The following is a 20042-nucleotide window of genomic DNA, read 5'->3' on the forward strand; positions in this document are numbered from 1 at the left end:
AGAACCGCCCCCAGACAGTAACTCAGCTCTCTTGCCCCGCCCTCTGGTTTGGCCTCGCCCAAAGGGAGGATTGGCCAGATTCCTCCGATTATCGCTTTGCCCGGCCCTTCACCAAGCTCCGCCCACGCCACGCCCTCTTTTACATTAATCCCAACAGAGTCCCTCCTGCTCTGGAGGGCCAACGTTCTCAGCCTGACCAAGCCATGCTTTGTGTCCGCTGCAGCAGGGGCGCTGTCCCTGGAGCCCAGGATGCAGAGGCGAGTGAGCGCGACTGCCCTTCCAGGACCCTAGGTCCCCCAGGATGCTCCTTCTATTGGAGTCCTCTGCCTCCAGCTAGGGGTCTGGGCAGCACCTTGGCCAGCGGCCCCAAGGTCCCCCCCAGAGCTGGGAAGAGAGGATTAGGGTTCCTTGGGGCCCCCTCGTCCTGCATTGCCGCCCTCTCCTTGTTTCCCATCTCCTGCCCTTGTGCAATGCTGACAATAAACTTCTCTCTGCACCCCAGCTTGCACCTCTCCGTGGACACCTAGCTCCCCCCAGCACTGTGCAGTGTCTCCTCATTACGTGACAATGCTCTGGGGGGCCAAAGTGTACGAGAGGAAGCGGAGGGACCTAATCTCTCTGAATGGAATGGTCTCCAGTTGGTAGGGGAGAGTTCATTGGGGTCTGGGCCCTGGATCCCCTGCCCTATATGTTCATCGAGGCCTATAGTGTGTGAATAACAATAACAGGGTTTATTTAGGTCAGCTGAGACACCTCTCAGTGGACTTTCACACACTTTTCACCAGATCCTCCCCAAAGCCTGGTGAGGCAGTACTGTGCAGTGGTTAAGGACACAGGTTGGTGGTGGAGCCAGACAGACCTGGATTTGAATATTAGTTCTGACTCTTATTAGCTGTGTGACCTTCGGCAAGTTATTTAATCCCATATACCTCACTTTCATGATCTGTAAGATAGGGACTTCACAGAGCTGATGAGAGATTTAAATGGGATAATGCCAGTGACCTAACCTGTACATGCCTCACGTCCTCATCTGATAAGTGGGAGCAGTAACAAAATCTACTTTGTAGGGTAGTGGTGGAAATTAAATGAATAAATAGGGGTGAAGTGCTCAGAACAGTGCCTGGCACCTAGTGAATTACAATAAGAGTTATTAGCAGCGTGAATATTAGCTTTCTGGTAGAGGAGGCTCTTAGAAATGGTGAGATGGATCATTCCAGGCAGAAGGGGAGGATGGGACATTCATGAGGAGTGGTGACGCAGGAAGCGCTGGCCAGGATGATGCTAGATGCGTCACAACACCAACTTTCACGATTTCCGTCTCCCAACCTAAGAGACTAGTGTCCCCGTTTTATAGATGCTGTAGTTGGCTCAGAGAGGGTCAGCACACTGTGGAGTTTTCAGGGTCTCTGAAGAGCCCAAGGCTTGGGAGGTTCTCTATGAAGCTCCCAGGATGCTCCCCAGCCCCAAGGACCCCCTGAGCACATCTCACATTTGAGAAGGTCCAGAAGAGGGGTGACCTGTCTCCTGGGAGGAAAAGCAGTGCCTCCCTCTTCTTTAGGATGTCGGTCTGGGGTCCTTCTGAGCCTCTCCTGGGCATAGGACTCCCATTGTTCCAGCCCCCCTCTTGTACCCCAGACTGGCCAAACCGGTTCTGGGGAAGGGGGGCGGGGATCAGGCACGTTGAGACAGCCGCCCGCCTGCCCGCCTGCAAGGTTCCCTCCACCTTCGCCTCCCCCTCCGCGCCCCACACAATAACCAGGAGCTTGCATTGCCCGGCTCAGGGGCCATGCTGACATCGCCCCCTGAGGACCTGGCTGCAGCCCCAGAGTCCCCAGGGTGGTCTGGAGGCCTGGACCGTGCCGGAGGCCAGACGGAACTCCCTGGCTGAGGTAGGGCCCCATTCAGCTGCCAGCAGCCCCATCCTCCTCCCGCCACTCTTCCCGAGGGAGTCCTTTGTGCTGCCTGCCTGGCCTCTGATCCTGGCCCCCACCCACTCATGGCCTCCTGGGGCTCTGCAGCCTATTTGGCCTGGATCCCCTTTCTGGGCATGACCTCCCACTTGGCTTTGTCCCTTAATGGGCAGAGGGGTCCTGGCAGGATCCTTCTCTTCTGGGCAGCAAGGCAAGGGATACCAGGGAGGGGGCAGGGAACAGCTGGGCACAGGAGGCCAGAGGCACTTTCCCTGGACCATGGTAGCGTCAAGGGACCCTGTCTGCCAACTTTGCCAAGTGGGCCCATTGTCCATGTGATTAGCAGTGCCCACTGGATGGGACCCTCCTTCGCCCCTGCCCATCCTTCTTGGCCGGTAGAGACACTCATGAGGACACAGATTTCCTAGAGGGGCAGCAGGAGGGCCCTTATGGGCCACTTTACAGATGGGGACAGACTCTGACTTGCCTAAGGCCACACAGCTGCTCTGTGTCAACACTGGGCCTTGAATCTTGGCACGGGTTTTCTGCTGTGGGTTCCAGAATGACCCTTGCCTAGTGGGACTAGACTATCGTGTGATCGTGTCTTGGGCAGGTAATATCTCTGCTATCTGGGGCCAGTTCTCTTCCTGAGATTTTTTTTCTAGCAAACATGAGCTACACGCTATATGAACACAGCTCTGCCCCTCCTTGATCCCCAGCCTTGAGGTTAAGTGGGCCACATCCCTAAAAGGCCTCAGGGCTGGCTTCCCAGCTAGATAGGTCGTTCCCTTTGCCCCTGGCCTGGATAAAGGTGGAGGCTGGCTCACGCCTGACTTTCTCCCTAGGGACCTGCCTTCAACTGCGTCTCCCCAGAAAGCCTTCTATCACCCCTCCCACGACATTCACCCAGCCTTCTCCTCTGAGGCTTTAATAGGGGGTGCTCCTGCCCCAAGGGTTCCATGTTTTTGCTCATTTATCTCTGCAACTGACAAGGGTGGGGAGGTTCCTCCCTGCCTCCAGGGGCTTCCAGAACCCAAGTGAAGAGAACCTCCCAGGAGACGAGGGAGCAGGGGCGCATGTGTATTCTTGCACGTGAGTGCCCAGAGAAGCAAGTGGGACTTCAGTGCAGAGGACTTCTGACTCCTGGAGAGGGAGGCCTGTCTGGTGGCAATGGTCCCCTGTGTCTCCTGCCACGTACTCCTACAAAGTGGGGTGTGTCTTAGCCTCACTGCCTCAATTTCCCCATCTGTGTAAAGGCCCGAGCCATCCCCCTGACCAGAGAGAGACTAATAATAATACTCAGAACAATCGCTATCAACTACAAAGGTCCCACGGAGTGCTAGGTGCTTCACGTGCATCCTAACTAATTCTCATATCAGCCTTATGAAGCTACCGTGACCATCCCATTTACCAGATGAGGAAACTGAGAGATTTGCTCAGATGGACAGAAGTTTAAGGTATAAGCTAAAGCCGTCCCTGCACGGGGTGAGGGGGGCCTGGAGGAGTAACTGTCCCTTAGGAGCAGCCAACCTCTGCCCCCCTACCACACCACCAGGAAGGGATGAAGAGAGCAGAGGGAAGCAACTCTCTTCTCTGCTTTGCTCAGCTTCTCTGAGGGGCTGTGCAGAGAGAGTGGGGCCCAGTCACAGACCCTGCCGTTCTCCACTGGGTCTTCTCCTCGCTCCCTGTCTCCCAGGGTCTCTGACACAGTCACTGTGTCTCTCAGGCCAGCCTTCTCCCTATCCGTGTGCACTGGGTCCCTGGGTATTTCAGCTGAACAGTTAGCTAGTACTTCCTCCAGGAAGCCTTCCTGGACTGCTCAGGTTGAGTTGAGCCCGGCACTCTACTCTGATGTTTCCTCTGGCTTGGCTCTTGCCAGCTGGGATTGTGGCTGTTTTTGCTTTCGGCTCCCCCACTAGACTGGCAACCCAGCAGGGCACAAAATGTTTGTCTGGCTGTCTCCCTGGGTTTTTCTGGGCTTTACCTCTGTCTCTGAGTATCTGGTCTATCTGAAATTGTCAGTGTCGCTGTCTCTCTGTCTCCATCTCTGGGGCCCTGAATGTCTCAGCATCTGTGGTTTTCTGGTTTTGAATGTTTTGGGGTCGGTTTCTCTGGGCCTCTATCAGTCTCTGTCTCCTGGGTCTCCTGGCCCTGCCAGGCTGGGCATTGCCCCTTTGGCCCGGGGGCCTCTGGGGGGGGTCTGTGCTGCCCGGCCTGCCCACAGCGAGGCCAGGCTAGGGTAGGCCCCCGCCCAGCCCGCTGCCGGCTCCCTCCCTCCCTGCCCGCTTGCCTCACCACAGGGTTTGATGAATCAAACTCTTTGTCTGGGTGGGATCTCCCCCAGCCAGCTGGGCAGTGAGAGGGCTTCCCCTGCCGGAGCAGCCAAACACCAGCAGCGGGCCGCGGCTGAGAGGTGAGGGGCTGCAGGAGGGCAGCCAGTGGAGGGCCACGGGGCAAGGGCTGTGGGGGCTTGGACCCCTTGATCATTAGGCCTGTCCTGAGGCTCCGGCAGTCTCCCTGAGGATGACTTCCTGCCTAGAGAGGATCCTTCAGCCCTGGCCCGATCCTGGGACTCGGAGCCAGGGTAGAAAGAACCCCTCTCTCACCACAAGCTGAAGGGCTGGGGCACCTCCCTGCCCTTCTCCTGGGGTGGCCCAGCCTGATCTGGGTTGTGGCCCGCCTGCCAGTCTGTGATCCTCCCAGCCAGCTTGGCATGGGTGTGGGCACCACTCAGAGCTGAAAACCGTAATGCTGGGCCTGGGAGGGGAGGTGGGGGCACCAAAGCAAGGGCTTCTGGGCCTGTGTGTTTGTCCGCATCCTGGTGCATGAGTGTGAGAAACTTGAGTGGACTTGTAAACATCTGATGGGTCAGCATGTGTGAGTGAAAAAAAGTGTCTGTGTGAATATATGTAGTTGTGTAAAAAAGTGTATGTGCGTGTGTGAGGCTGAATTTGAAATATCTGAGTGTGTCTGTGAAAGTGTGTATGTCAATGTGTGTACTTGGGAGAAAATGCATGTGTGTGCATGGGACATACATGGATTTGTGTGACAACGTATGTATCTGCATATCTGACCATAAGTCAGTGGGAGTTAGAAAATGTACAAGGTGGTTAAAAGCACAGACTCAGGAGCTAGACTGCCTGGGTTTGAATCCTGGCTCCGCCATTTACCAAGTAACAACCTCTGTGCCTCGCTTTGCCCTCCTATAAAATGGGGATAATAATAGCATCAACTCGGGGTTGTTATGAGGATTAAATGAGATGATGTGTGTAAAGCAGTTGGCCTGTCATTCAGTCAGTGTTAAGTATTAGTTATTACTGTATAATTAGGGGTGTGAATGTGCTTGTAAGGATGTGTGGACGCATGTGTACACAAGGGTTAGTCCAGGCCTCCAGGACATGATGGCTCACTGGCCAGCTCTGTGTCCCGTGTCTGGCTTTGACACCTTCTCCCCTGCTGGCCTAGGTGGGTGGCAGAGCAAAGGAGGAATGGACTGTGGGCCACCTGCCACCCTCCAGTCTCACCTGGCTGGGCCGCCTGGCACTGCCCGCCACCCAGTAGCTGTGTGCCAGCAGGAGAGTCTGTCCTTTGCGGAACTGCCCACCCTGCAGCCCCCAAGCCCTGTGTGTCTGGATCTCTTCCCCGTCGCTCCAGAGGAGCTGCGGGCTCCTGGCAGCCGCTGGTCCCTGGGGACCCCTGCTCCTCTCCAAGGGCTGCTATGGCCACCATCTACAGGAGGTCCAGACACCAAGATCTCCACCAGTGGGGGCATGCGGCCCAGCAGGGCTGGCAGCTGGCCACACTGTCCTAGTGCCCAGCCCCCAGCTCTGGAGGGACCCTGGAGTCCCCAGCACCCACAGCCGCAGCGCCGGGCCAGCCATGGCTCAGAGAAGAAGTCAGCCTGTGAGTCACTCTGGATGAGGGGGTGGTGGCCCAGCGGGGCGGAGAGGGAGAGGCTGGGTGGCTATGTTAGGACTCCTAAGCCCCAGAGTTCCCCAAACAGGCGGGACAAGGACAAGCAGTAGATTTTAGTGATAAGGGAACAAGAGCTCAGGGAAGACAAGTAACTTGTCTGAGCTGACACAGCAAGCGAGTGGCTGTCCTGGGCTCCTGGCCCTTTCCCCACTGCAGTCAGGCACTGCTCTCTCCACCCTTCTTGTTGATCCCATTTCTCTGGGGATCAGATCCCGGCAAAAACATTGGCCTTTCCTTTGGGCACAACCCCCAGATGCTCGAAGCCATAGGGAAAAACATTGGCCTTTCCTTTGGGCATGTCAGCCAGATGCTCGAGGCCACAGGGAAAAACATTGGCCTTTTCCTTTGGGCATGTCCGCCAGATGCTCGAGGCCACAGGGAAAAACATTGGCCTTTTCCTTTGGGCATGTCCCCCAGATGCTCGGGGCCACAGGGCAGCAGCAGGGAGGAGGTGGGGAGAGACCCCAGAGGATGCCAGCATGTGCTCTCACCCCACCTCCCTGCAGGGCGCAAGATGCGGGTGTACCAGCGTGAAGAGGCCCCTGGCAGCCCGGAGGCCCATGCTGTCTTCCTGGAGCCTGGCCAGGCAGCGGAGCAGGCCCTGAGCACGGAGGAGCCTCGGCCGCTGGGGCTGTCTGGGCCCACCCGAGCTGGCCTCGAGGGGCCTGAGCGGAGGCGCTTCTCAGCTTCTGAGCTCATGACCCGGCTGCACTCTTCCTTGCGGCTGGGGCGGAATTCCACAGCCAGGGCACTGACCCCTGGGTCAAGCCCTGGAGCAGCTCGGGAAGGTACCAGCTCCTCCCCTGGGCCCTAAGAGCAGGTCATGAGCCAGATGCCCACTCACTGGACACCTGAGACTGGGTGCTGGTCAGCTGGGTGCCCAGCGCCACTCTGGGGCCACCCACCCTCAGCTCTTACCCTCTCCAGGGAAAGCGTCTGGAAGGGAGTCGCGCAGTGTAGAAATGAGGGTGGACGGTATGGCGATGCCAGCCCCTGTTGACACGAGCGGGGGCCAGGGCGGCTGGTCCGAGCCCAGGTACCACCTCCCCCTGTGGGCTCGGGTCCAAGGCGGGGTGCCGGCGTAGAAGGGCTCTGACACTCTCCCTTTCCTAGGCTGGACGCGCAAGAAGAGCCGGCTCTGGGTTCTGGGAGCGCCAGCGAGCGGCGCCAGTCACGGTTCCTCCTTAACTGTACGTGGGAGGAGGTCACGCAGGAAGGTTTGGGGGTCCTGGGAAACTAGGGTTTGGAGAGCTGCGAGGTAGGGATGATGTGAGGGGGAGAGGACTGAATTCTCAGTGTTTAGCACAGGGTTAGCACGCAGTTGGTGTTCAAGCAGTGTTCCTGGAATGAGTGAATGAATGAATTCCTGTGTCCTGCTGTCCCGCCGTCGGAAAGGCTTGCTAAGAGAGGCGGGCTTTGGGGGGAACCGGGAGGAGCGCGGCCGTGCTGGCGAGCGCCCCACGGCCCTCCCGCCCCTCTGCCCGCCCAGCCGTCCTCTACCAGGAATACAGCGACGTGGCCAGCGCCCGCGAACTGCGGCGGCAGCAGCGCGAGGAGGAGGGCCCGGGGGACGAGGCGGAGGGCGCGGAGGAGGGGCCCGGGCCGCCGCGCGCCAACCTCTCCCCGAGCAGCTCCTTCCGGGCGCAGCGCTCGGCCCGAGGCTCCACCTTCTCGCTGTGGCAGGACATCCCCGACGTGCGCGGCAGCGGCGTCCTGGCCACACTGAGCCTGCGCGACTGCAAACTGCAGGAGGTGGGCGCCGGGACCCGGCAGGGCTGCCAGTCCAGGAAGGGGGTCCTGGGGCCCAGAGGGCATGGGGCAACAGAAGAGGCGGGGCCAAGGGTTCGTGGTTCCCCGACTGAGCCCGGTCGGGACCACGAGGGGACCAGGTCAGTGGAACTGCAAATTGCAGGAGGTGGGCTTGGGACCCAGCAGGGAGGGGGGGGCCACAAGAGGGCGGGGCCGGCGGGACTGTCAATACGGAAGATGGGTACCAGGACCTGTCAAGGTGAGGCTGGCTGCAGGCGAGGGCCGAGGAGCCCAGGAGCCGAGGAGCCGAGGAGCCGAAGGCTAGCGGAGAAGCGGGCGCGGGGACGAGGCCTACGACAGGGCGGGGCCAGAGGAGGGGCAGAATCAGGCTGGGCCTAACGAGGTGGGATCTCTGACAGCAAGGACATGGGACGGGTGGGGCCATCCGGAGTGAAAACGCGTGGTGGGGGCGGGGCCAGGCGGGGCCAAGAGCAGGGACGGGGCCAGCGGGAGAGCGGGGCTGTGGAAAGACGCACCTGCGAGAGGCAGGGCCATCGACTGACTAGGGCTGGCCCGCTGGGCGGAGCTAGGGGCGCAATCGAGGACTCCAGTTGGGTTTGAACAATTGCGCGCGGCAGGAGGCGGGTCCCCCACCCTGCCTGGCACCAGATCAGGGGTGAAGCTAGAGAAGGGGTGGGCACGAGGTGCGGCTGTGTCTTAGCAGGTGGTGTCTGGGCCTTAAAGGGGAATATGAGAGGTAAGGGTGCCCTGAGTTGGCTGGCTCGGCCCCTTCAACCCCGCGTCCACCCCGTCTCAGGCCAAGTTTGAACTGATCACGTCCGAAGCCTCCTACATCCACAGCCTGTCGGTGGCCGTGGGCCACTTCTTAGGCTCGGCTGAGCTGAGCGAGTGTCTGGGGGCACAGGACAAGCAGTGGCTGTTCTCCAAACTGCCGGAGGTCAAGAGCACCAGCGAGAGGTGAAGGGGTGAACTGACCTGGGGCGGCGGGGCGCGGGAACCGAGCCCGCAATTGGCCGGGCTCCCATCTTGCCCTGGCCCTGACGCCCTGCTGACCCCTCAGGTTCCTGCAGGACCTGGAGCAGCGGCTGGAGGCAGATGTCCTGCGCTTCAGCGTGTGCGACGTTGTGTTGTGCCACTGCCCAGCCTTCCGCCGCGTCTACCTCCCCTATGTCACCAACCAGGCCTACCAGGAGCGCACCTACCAGCGCCTGCTGTAGGGCTGGGGGCTCTGAAAGTGGGGAGGGCAGAGGGGGTCTCAGGCAGGAATAGGTGCAGAGGACTGGGTGAGGAAGGGTGACCTGGGAGGGGAGGGGTTCCTGAAAGGAGCTCTGTGACTAAGATAAAGCTAGACCCACCCCCATGGGGCGGAGGGTCCTGGAGAATCTGAGAAGGCACCTGGAGAACCAGTGGAGTAGCTGGGCTCGTGGATCCCAGGAGTTCAGGCCCACCCGTGAGCCCAGACCCCTCCCAATTTTCCAGCCTGGAGAACCCCAAGTTCCCTGGCATCTTGGCTCGTCTGGAGGAGTCTCCTGTGTGCCAGCGTCTGCCTCTCACCTCCTTCCTCATCCTGCCGTTTCAGAGGATCACCCGCCTCAAGATGCTGGTGGAGGTACCTGGAGGGCACAGGCTGCGGTGATGGCTGAGCGAGGGGGGTGCTGCCATGGCCTCCGCAGCCTCTTCTGGGCACCCACACTTGGGCGGGGTGTTGGGGGAGGTCAGGGCCTGCCTCATTGCACTGACCCCACCCTCTAGAACATCCTGAAGCGGACAGCACAGGGCTCTGAGGATGAAGACATGGCCACCAAGGCCTTCAATGCGCTCAAGGAGGTGAGCTCAGTAGGGCAGGGGCCGCCTGGCTCTTGAGGGCCTCCCTGGAACCCCAGTGTATCTCCTAAAGAGGCCTGGCCTTCAATCCCCAGGTGGGAGTCTGAGGCTGGGTTCCGGGAACCGGGGTTGGGGGGTTCCAGGTGACCCAGCCGCGGCCTCCCCAGCTCGTGCAGGAGTGCAACGCCAGTGTGCAGTCCATGAAGAGGACAGAGGAGCTCATCCACCTGAGCAAGAAGATCCACTTTGAGGGCAAGGTGACTGTCCGTGGCTAGTGGGACAGGCACACAAAGGGGCAGCTCTTGTCCCCTGCTTTCCTGGGGGCTGCAGGCCGGTTCATCACTGCCCGCACCCTCTCTTCCCCTGTCCTGTGCTCTCTGCCTGCTGCCCTGGGCCTGACCTGTGCCCTCCCCTGCCTCCTCCACCCTCCCAGATCTTCCCGCTGATCTCTCAGGCACGCTGGCTGGTTCGGCACGGGGAGCTGGTGGAGCTGGCACCACTGCCCGCGGCGCCGCCTGCCAAGCTGAAGCTGTCCAGCAAGGCCGTCTACCTGCACCTCTTCAATGACTGCCTGCTGCTCTCCCGGCGGAAGGAGTGAGTTGGCGAAGGGCGGCGGAAGGTGGATTGGAGCTGGGCTTCCCTCTTCCCTACCAGTGGGCTCACAACCGGTCCATCACTGGGCCTGTGGTAGGCTGTGCTGCATGGCGCCCTGAACCCTGGGGGTCCCGCAGGAAAGGCAGAATTCGAGGCAAGTCCATCTTCCAGACCCTTGAGGATCAAGGGCTGGACTGTGTGCAGAAGGCTTGAAGCTGCTCTGAGCTTAAGCCGATTAGAGCAGAGGTCAAGAGCACAGCCCTGGAGTCCCCGCTCTGCCCTGGGTCATAATCATAATAGCTGAGTGAGTGTCTGGGGGCGCAGGACAAGCAGTGGCTGTTCTCCAAACTGCCCGAGGTCAAGAGCACCAGCGAGAGGTGAGGGAGTGAACTGACCTGGGGCAGCGGGGTGCGGGAACTGAGCGCCTGTTCTGTGCCAGACGTGCTTGTGGATTATTTCCTTTAATCCTCCAAACTTCTCCCTGGGAAGGAGGCTCCTTGTTGCTCTCGAGAGCTTGGAGCTAGTACGTGCAGGAGCCAGGAGGAGGCCGGGTCTGTCTGATGCCGGGTCCCAGACTCGTAACTACTGCACCATCCTGTCTTCCATCTGTGAGATACAGACTACCGTGTAGGAGGGTCAGTGTGAGAAAAATGCATGAAAAGAGCTGAGCCCCGTGCCTGGCTCACAGTGGACATGACTCAGTGTTAGCTGTGATTATTGTGAGTTTGGGATGAGGGAGAGGACTGCCTGAATGAGGGAAGCCTTGCGGCTGGATGGGATGAAGGATGGACATCTGATGCTATGAGAAGAGTTTATTCTTGATTTATTCATTCATTCAATAAAGCATCACTGAACCCCTGTTCTGTGCCGGGCCCTCTGATGGGTGCTGGGGACATAGAGATGAATGAGACTTGTTCTCTGCTCACAGGAGTTCTTAGACCAGTGAAAATACATCCTCATAGCCACCTGGTCAGGGTTTTGATGGAAGGGTGTACTGGTACTGTAGCATTCCCTGGTGTGGGGTGAGAATCGGTAAAGCTTCACAGAGGAAGGGACATTTGAGCTGGGTTTTGAAGGATAAGTAGGAGTTTTCCAGGTAGAGAAGGAGTTTGGAGGGATATTGCAAAGTCACAGTAGGGTATAAGAGCAGAGTGTGTTTGGGGGATAATGAAGCTTACTGTGGCTGGATTTGTAGAGGGGAAGGGCAGGCAAGGGTAGTTGGGATGTTGAAAGTCATGGTAGAGAGGTTGGATTTTCTTTCTTTTTTTTTTAAGATTGGCACCTGAGCTAACAACTGTTGCCAATCTTCTTTTTTTTTTTTTCTGCTTTTTCTCCCCAAATACCCCCGGTACATAGTTGTATATTTTAGTTGTGGGTCCTTCTAGTTGTGGCACGTGGGACGCCGCCTCGGCATGGCCTAATGAGCGGGGCCATGTCCGCGCCGAGGATCTAAACTGGCGAAACCCTGGGCTGCCAAAGCAGAGCATGCAAACTTAACCACTCGGCCACGGGGCCGGCCCCTTGGTTGGAATTTCTGAGGGCAGTAGGGAGCATGAAAAGTTAGGCAAACGAGTGACGTTTTGCTCCTGGCCAATTTGGAGAATAGACTGGAAGGCGAGAGATCAGAATGGAAGCTCTTGCAGCTGCCTCGGTGAGAGCAGATGCTCCGGAAGTGGTAGGGACTTGGGGAGAAGGGGATCCTGGGGACAGTGAGGAGACAGACAGACAGGATGAGCTGCTGGTTGGATGTGGGGGGAGAGGGGAGAGGCGAGAGTGACGACGGAGCTTCCTCTTGGGCGCCGTGGTGGGGTCTGTCACTGGAAGGGGAACAGTGAAGGGATCTGCTTTGCGTTGGGAGAAACTGAGTTCTGTTTAGGCAGGTTGAGATGAAGGACGCATGGACCCACCCACCCACCCATCCTTCCCACAGGTTGGACCCAAATTGTGGGCCAGGCGGTGTCAAGCACAGGGGAGCAGTGGCGAACAGGAGACAAACTTCAGCTCCTAGACCAGTGAGAGAGAGAGTCAGGCACGGAGCAGTGCAGAGGGCTCATCAGAGTTGCTGCCCATCTGGCTCTTTAGGACAGGGCTCAGTGCAGAGGCTCAGAGGGAAGCTGACAGCAGGCCCGGGGGTCAGGGACCGGGCTCTGTCACCTTCCACCCCTGTCGGTGAGCTGGCAGGAATGGAGCTCCCAATTCCTTTTGGGGAATCTGCTGGGTGCCAGGGAGGTGGTGTCCTGCGCAGCCAAGTTTCCTTGAGGAGGGCGCTAGAGGGGCCCACGACCCCTTCTCCTGCCTTCCAATCAGAACTCACCTGGTCCTGGGCAGGGGGCTGGGCTCCCGGGCGCAGGCCAGGCTGACCTCCCTCTCCTGGCCCTGCAGGCTCGGGAAGTTTGCTGTTTTTGTCCACGCCAAGATGGCCGAGCTGCAGGTAAAGGACCTGAGCCTGAAGCTCCAGGGCATCCCTGGCCACGTGTTCCTCCTTCAGCTCCTCCACGGGCCGCACATGAAGCACCAGTTCCTGCTGAGGGCCCGGACGGAGTGAGTGGGCCTGAGGATGGGGAGAGAGGACCCCTACAACCCAGGCAGGCAAAAGGCCTTTATCTCTGGCTTCAGCAGGGTGGCATAAGGCAGGACCTGGGCAGAGCTGGCATCTGGGGGGTCTGGGCCTTCTCTGTTCTTATGCTCAGAGCCGGGTGGGACACAGGCTTGGGGACAGGGCTATCGGATGGGCCCTGGGGTGGGGAAGACATGGCCTGGGTCCCGGGTCTGGACGTCGTACCCCATTCTCCCAGCCCTGGTTTCACCAGCCTGGCCCTGGGAGACCGCACTTTGCATGTTGTGACAGCTCAGCCTCTTTCCCCGTAGAAGTGAGAAGCAGCGATGGATCTCAGCCATGTGCCCCTCCAGCCCCCAGGAGGACAAGGAGGCCATCAGCGAGGGGGAAGGTAGGAGCCTGCCCCCTACACACCAGGCCCATGTCCCCTGGGCTGGGCACCTCGTGGCTCTCTTCCTTCCCTCCCATCCTGGGCACCATGTTGCCAGCAGGGCTAACGGGGAGAGAGACCACCTGGCCTGGAGCAGCAGGGGGCGGCTCTGCAGAACCTCGAAAGACAGGCGGGATTTACATAGGACAGACCCACTCCATGTGCACAGGCAGCACCCTGGGCCTGACAAAACCTTTCTCTCCTCCCATTTCATCCCCACAGAAGCTCATTCACAAGTTAGAAAACAGAGGTCAGAGAGGGAAAGAGACTTGTTCAAGGTCACCCAGCTGGGAAGTGGCAGAGCTGGGCCTGGAACCCAGGTCTGTCTCTGTCTTTTCATCAGTTGCAAAGAGGACAGGAAGCGATGGCCAGGGCGTGTGGGGGATGGGGGTGGTGGCAGCGTGGGGGATCTGCTCAGCTGAAACAGAGGCTTCTCCGGGTGTGAAATGAGGCTGGTAAGCCAGGGTGCAGCCCAATTCGAGAGGACCTCGGTATAGTGGGTACTAGGTAGCCATTGAAGGTTTTTGAGTGGGAGTTAGGGCTGAGCTAAGGAAGGGGAAGGAAGGGAGCTCTTTTCCACCTGGGCCATGCCATGTGTCAGGCTCGGTGCTAGGGGCTTTGTAGATGTGTTTATTTTACTTAATCCTCATGACACTCCTATTAGATAGACTCATTCTTCGTATCTGAGAAAACTAAGACTCAGAAATGTTAAACAACTTGCCCAAAGTCACAGAGCTAATGGTGGCAGGGCTGGGATTCAAGACAGGTCTGGCCCCAGAGTCTGTGGTTTTCCTGATACTACCAGCCTGCCTAGTGCAGTGGGAAGCTGAGGCCCTGGGCTGGAGCAGATTCTCTGGCTGGAGCTAAGAGTCCTGTTTGGGCTAGGAGGTGGATGGTCAGGGGCAGCCATGAAAAGATCTGGGGAAGAGCACTCCTGGAAGGAGGAACAGCCAGTGCAACGGCCCTGAGGCAGGAGGGAGTGTGGAGGGTTTGAATGACCAGCAGGGTGACCAGTGTAGCTGGGCTTCATGAGTGAGGGGCAGAGGGGAAGGAGGTGGAGGAGCGGAGGTTAGCTAGTGGGCAACGCCACACCTTGCCGGGCTTCAGAGGCTGCGGGAGGACTGTGGACTTTATTGTAAGAGGAGTGGGAAACCCTGGAGGGTTATAAACGGGGGAGTGATGTGGCCTGAATCCCAATTGAGAAGGGCGGACTGGAGGGAGCACCCGAGTACCCTCGGGACAGATGATGGGGCCATGACTGTTTTGTTGGCGGAGGCCTGGGGGCAGTTGGACATTGGCCTAGAGGTCAGGGGCAAGGAGCTGGGGAGGCGAGAGCCCTGGGAGCAGAGGCAGTGACTGAAGCCCAGAGGGACTGGATTCACCTTGGGCTTGTGTCCAGGGTGAGAGAGAAGAGTGGGCAGAGGAAAAGAAGCAGCAGCGGCTGCTCTCCCACCCCTCACTTCCTCCTACTGCCCATCCCTGCCCACCCCCATCCTGCCCTGGGGACCCCCTCACTCTCCCTCGGGCTCTCAGACCGCCCCCAGGTTCAGTGTGTCAGGACGTACAAGGCACTGCAGCCGGACGAGCTGACCTTAGAGAAGACTGACATCCTGGCAGTGAGGACCCGGACCAGTGACGGTGAGAGGGGCCTCCTGGGAAGGCCTCCCTGATGGGCTCAGTGGGCGGGAGGTAGCTGGATGGCTAAGACATCACAGGAAAAGGTTATGCAAGTGTTGATCAACCACAGCATGCAAGAATCAAGTTAGACAAGAGGAGGAACTTCCTGCTTATAGACATGTAGGATCAAGAGTGACTGACGGGGGAGAGTGGGAAATACCCTTCTTGGCGGATGTCAGGAAAAACAGGTCAGAAGTTTATCTACAAGACTGCCAGAGGCAGGGTCCTTCCTGGAGCTGGAAGATGCTGCGATGATGTCACCTCGGCCCCAGGGGTGCAGACGAGGCTTGCATCAGGGCCTAGGTAGTCCCTCGAAGACCTGGCCCTGGTGTCCCTTAGATGCCACTGATGTTGCTCCCGGCCTGTGTGCCCCTAGGCTGGCTGGAGGGGGTCCGCCTGGCGGATGGTGAGAAAGGGTGGGTGCCCCAGGCCTACGTGGAAGAGATCGGCAGCCTCAGCGCCCGCCTCCGAAACCTCCGGGAGAATAAGCGCATCGCGAGTGCTGCCAGCAAACTGGGGGAGCCCCCCGTGTGATGGGCAGCCATGGCCTGGCCCCCTGCTCCCCGGCCGGCTCCTGGATGGGTCTGGAGGGGCCTGCAGTGTCTCCATGCCACAAGCCCCTGCTGCTGAGACTTCTGGTCCGTGGCCTGGCCTCGGGAGCGCAGGCTGGACACGGGAGGGAGTTACCTCGAGAGGGTCTCCCCCGTCCTCGTGCTCCTCACTGTCCACACTTCTGGCCGAGGGCAGCTCCTCCCTCTGGCGTGGGGGCCACAACGGGTGACCTCTGATATGGGGCAAGGACTGGGGCCCTCTCCCTTCCATGCCTCCACCCGGCCTGACTCTTGTCCCTCTGGCAGGGGCCTGGCTGGGAACGGCTCTGGTGACGATGGGTGCTGGGACCTATATATCTACCTGGGGTCTTCTGGCCAGAGCCTGTGTGGGGCCTGGTTGCTGGGACTTGTCTGTAAATAAACCCCCCTGATGCCTTGGCTTGGAGTCCGTGAGCCCTCTGATGCTGTCCCCTCCCCAGCCCCATTTCCCAGCTGTAGATCAGGAGGGTCTCTGGCTGCCTCCCATTGTGAATTTGCCCTTCTGTGAGTTCACCTCTTAGCCAGAGGTGGGTGAGAGGGGCGGCATATCAGTCAGACTGCCTTGGGCTGCAGTTAACAAATCAGCAGATTCAAATAGGCCTAAACATTAAAGAGAATTTATTAGTTCTTGTATTTGTTTCTTAAAGCTTCTGTAACAAATTACTACAAACTAGGCAACTTAAAACAACAAAAGTTCATTCCTTCACAGTCCTGGAGGCCAGAAGTCTGAAGTCGGTATCATTGGGCCAAAATCCAAACGTCAGCCAGGCCATGCTCCATCCTATAGTGGAGATGGGCCCTAGGGGAGAGTTGTTCCTTGCCTCTTCCAGCTTCTGGTGACTGCCAGCATTCCTTGGCTTGTAGCCGCATCACTCTAATCTCTGCTTCTGTGGTCACATTGCCTTCTTCTCTGTATGTCTATGTCGAATCTGCCTCCCTCTTACAAGGATACATGCAATTGCATTTGAGGCCCACCCAGATAATGTCCCCATCTTATAATCCTTAAATCTCATCTGCAAAGACCTCCACCCCTATTTTTATCGTATAAGGTAACATTCACAGCTTCCAGAAATTAAGACATAGGTATCTTTTGGGGGGCCATTTCTCAGCCTACCCACAGTTCTCACAGCTGAGAAGTGTAGAGGCAAGGTTGGCTTCAGGTAAGGCTGGATCCAGTGGCTCACTGATGTCACTGAGGACTCAACTCTTTCCATTTCTTGGTATTGTCTTCATCCTAAGGCTTCCAGGGGCTTCTTCACAGCCAAGATAGAAGAAGAGAATTGTCTTTGTCTCAGCATTCCCTGTCAAAGTCCTCTGATTAGACAGCTTGGATCTCATGACTACCTCTGGGCTGATCACGGTGGCCAGGTTATGATGTGTGCTGATAGACCTAGCCGAGGTCATGTACTCTATCCCTGGAGCCAGGTTGGGGCGTTATCTTCCCTGAAACCCTGTGGATCCCCAAGTGGAATTTGGTGGCTGCTGCAAAGGCGAGGTAGATGCTGGGGAGACCAGTGTTCACTGAAACCCAAGTCACTCAAAAGAGGGGAAGGACCTGCGAATAATGAGCTTGGAGTGTTCCGGGGGACAGGAGCATCTTTCATCCCTCAAGAGGAGGATGTGGGGCAAAGAAAAGAGATGAGTTGGGGTGGTCGTAGAGGGCAGACATGGGCAGATGGGGAGAAGTCAGGCCCGTGAAGACTCAGGAGATGACTCTAGTGTGAGAGGGTGCAGGGAGGGCGGAGGGTGTGGGCAGAGGCAGACATATTTGAACTTGAATTCTGGTTCAGACATTTAATTTTTAAAAATAAAGCTTTTACTTTGGAATAACTAGATTTATGGAAAACTTGCAAAGATTGTACAGAGAGTTCCTCTCGCCCCTGTCCCGGTTCTGCCCGTTGCTGACATCTTCCGTTACCATGGTACAGTTGTCAAAACTGAGAAACCGAGCTGGTATGTGACTATTCACTGAAATTCAGGTTTTCTTCACGTCTCACCAGTTTTTCCGCTGATGTCCCTTTTCTGTTCCTGGATCCCATCCAGGATCCCACATGGCCGGTGGTTGTCACGTCTCCTTAGTCTCTGTCTGTGACCGTTTCTCAGTCTTTCCTTGGTTTTTGTGACCTTGACAATTTTGAGGCGTTCTGGTCAGTATTTATTTGTGAGACTGCCCCTCGGTCTGAGTTCATCTGCTGTTTCCTCATGACTGGGCAGGAGTTACCGGTTTGGGGGAGGGCTACGGCAGAGGCGGGGTGCCCCTCTCGTCACATGATCTCGGGAGGCACACGACGTCCCCGGGCTTATTCCTGGTCACGTTAAGCTTGATTACAGGGTTAAGCTGGTGTCTGCCGGGCTTTCCCGCTGTGAGGTTACTGTTTTCCCCTCTCCATCCTTGGTTCTTTGGAAGCAAACGATCCCACGCTCAGGTTAGGGGAGGCATGTTCCCCTTCCCGGAGGATGCATCCACATGTATTGTTTGGAATTCTTCTGGAAGGAAGGTTTGCTTCTTTCTCCCCATTTATTTAATCAATCATTCATTTCTATCAGCATGGACCCATGCCTTTATTTATCTTATCCTTTGGGTTACACCTCAATGCTCAGTTATTTGACCATTGGGAGCTCTTTCAGATTAGCTCGTGTGTCTGTCTGACATCCCCTCATCCTTTTGGTTTTTTGAGCACTTGCTTACCTTCTGGCACCATGAGATGCTCCAGGCTCATCTTCCCTAAGGAGCACGGTTCCTTTTACTGGAGTGTGGTATTTAGAAACCAAGATCTGAGTGCTGGGTGTGCTCATTGCAATTGAGATGTCACTGCTTCCAGGCCCTCCCATCGGACAGAAGTAGGGAATAAATATATAATGTGTGACACTTGATGGTTCTCACATCTTCCAAGTGGGGATGGTGGTAACAGTACCTACTGCGTGCAGCCACTGTGAAATAAAGTATGGAAGGTCAGCCCAGTGCCTCATCCATAAGAAGCTGCCCCAAAGCGGTGGCTTTTATTGCATCAGAGCTGCATGACAGAGCATGGGGGCCCTTGTGAAGTGATGAGGTCTCTGCCCCTTGAAGATTTAAGAAACTCAGAAAGTCCAGGAATGGGATTCCTGCACTGAGTCAAGACCAAAGGGCCTCTCTGCTTCTTCCAGTGGTGAATGTGCTTGGGAAGAGCCGAGGCTGGCACGGGATGGGGAAGCAGAGGAAACAAGCTCCCTCACTCAGCCAGCCCTGGCGCAGCTGGGTTCTGGCTGGCACCCGAGTCTGGGCTAGGCTGCTGGAGGCCGGGGAGTGGGGTGGCTGGCTTTGGCGTCAAGCTGCCAGGCAGGGAGATCAGGGCTGCATGACGACCCAGCAGACCCACCTCCCTCATTTCCCACCTGCCCAGGAGGAATATCCAGGCAGGACATCTTGGGGGAGCCCCTCTCTCAGTGGTGCCTGCCTCTGCCCAGTAGGCCCTGCCTGGTATGTGGCCTTGGCCAAGGACCCAAGGTCATGCCCCTGCTTGCTGCAGGAGGAGAAGGAAAGTGGGGGTGGTATTGGGCAGGACAAGAGACGGGGGCGGGCATGTCTGGGGCAGGGGTTTTGGCCCCTGAGGCTGTCTGTTCAGCCAGTCTCCAAGTTATGCATGTTCAGGAGCCCAACTCAACAGCTTCCTGAAGCCTCCTTCCCACCCTGTGCCAACCCCCTTCTCTGCAGTGACAGAGGGGTTCCTGCTGTCCACCTCTCCTGTCGTCCCCAAACTCCAAACCTATTGTTTAGCAGATTTTATCCTGAAATGAAACTACTGAGAAAGAAACATATTCCATTGTTCATTTTTAGGGCATGCTGAGGTTTCAGTGTGAACCGAGAGCCAAAGCTTCAGCCCCAGCAGGCACTTGCTTCTGGGGCAGCCAGTGTGAAGCCCCACAGCACGAGATGTTCGCCTGTTTCTTTTCTGATTCTCTTTCTCTCTTCCTCCCTCCTTCCTTCTCTTCCTCCCTCCTTCCTTCTCTTCTTCCTCCTTCCTTCTCTCCTTCCTTCCTTCTCTCCTTCCTTCCGTCCTTCCTTCCTTCCGTCCTTCCTTTTTCTTTCCTTCTTTCCAATCCTCTTTGTTCTCCTCTCCCTCATTTGTGTCTCCTACAGGCCCGAGGGCATAGATAGTGTCCTCTCGCCCTAACAGATGAGACAGACAAGTGAACAGATTAAATGCAGGGGCTCCCGGACAGGCTCGAGAGTCGGGGATGTGGGGAGCAGGAGCTGTCCTGTGCTAGTGGCGGGGTGTTAACAGGTGCAACCCCTTTGGAACAGTTTGACTGCATCCGCTAAAGCGGAGTACATGCCTCCCCTCCGACCCAGCCATTCCACTTCCTTCTTTGGGTATGCACCCAACAGAAATGTGTACATTTGTGCCCCAAAAGACACGAAGTAGAATGTTCTTAGCAGTAGTATTCATTCATTGCCAAAATACTAGAAACGACCCAAATGCTCATCCATAGTAAAATAGAGAAATTGTGGTCTCTTCACACTGGGGATAATGAGAATCAACCATCTGTAACTACATGTAAGGACATAATCTAGACATACAGCGAGAGAAGCCAGGCATAAGAGAAGACTTCTTAGATGATTGTGTTTGCATAAAGCACAAAAACAGGCAAACTAACCGATGGGGTAGAGGTCAGGGTGGGGACACCCTGGGCAGGAGGAGTGACTGGTGGAAGAGGAACTGATGATGCTGTTT

General features: G+C 57.3%; 1 protein-coding gene across 5 annotated transcripts; it reads left to right on the forward strand.

Moving 5' to 3' along the window:
* Nucleotides 1–5: 5 nt before the first annotated feature.
* ARHGEF19 (Rho guanine nucleotide exchange factor 19) lies at nucleotides 6–15726 on the forward strand. 5 transcript variants are annotated; one of them, XM_044769769.2, is made up of 16 exons: nucleotides 6–1889; nucleotides 5376–5813; nucleotides 6392–6673; nucleotides 6813–6921; nucleotides 6999–7075; nucleotides 7375–7637; nucleotides 8452–8612; nucleotides 8716–8868; nucleotides 9135–9264; nucleotides 9408–9482; nucleotides 9623–9736; nucleotides 9913–10073; nucleotides 12456–12614; nucleotides 12942–13021; nucleotides 14594–14698; nucleotides 15114–15726. In XM_044769769.2, exons 2-16 carry the CDS (start codon nucleotides 5399–5401, stop codon nucleotides 15269–15271), a joined length of 2442 nt encoding a protein of 813 aa, XP_044625704.2. In that variant the 5' UTR covers nucleotides 6–1889; nucleotides 5376–5398; the 3' UTR covers nucleotides 15272–15726. The 5 variants fall into 5 exon arrangements, 4 of the variants coding, with proteins under 4 accessions (XP_044625704.2, XP_044625703.2, XP_044625700.2 ...); XM_044769768.2 differs by lacking the exon at nucleotides 6–1889 and adding an exon at nucleotides 4153–4323; XR_011503605.1 differs by lacking the exon at nucleotides 6–1889 and having other exon boundaries at nucleotides 4153–5813; nucleotides 13283–14698; nucleotides 15114–15157.
* Nucleotides 15727–20042: the final 4316 nt, after the last annotated feature.

Source organism: Equus asinus, chromosome 5 (assembly GCF_041296235.1).
Source record: "Equus asinus isolate D_3611 breed Donkey chromosome 5, EquAss-T2T_v2, whole genome shotgun sequence".
Taxonomy (NCBI): domain Eukaryota; kingdom Metazoa; phylum Chordata; class Mammalia; order Perissodactyla; family Equidae; genus Equus; species Equus asinus.

Coding starts and splice junctions, on each gene's coding strand:
- ARHGEF19 (XM_044769765.2), top strand. CDS start 5,309: ATGATGGCTCACTGGCCAGCTCTGTGTCCCGTGTCTGGCTTTGACACC. Junction 8,869..9,134: donor CGCACCTACCAGCGCCTGCT/GTAGGGCTGGGG, acceptor CCAATTTTCCAG/CCTGGAGAACCCCAAGTTCC. Junction 9,265..9,407: donor GCCTCAAGATGCTGGTGGAG/GTACCTGGAGGG, acceptor CCCACCCTCTAG/AACATCCTGAAGCGGACAGC.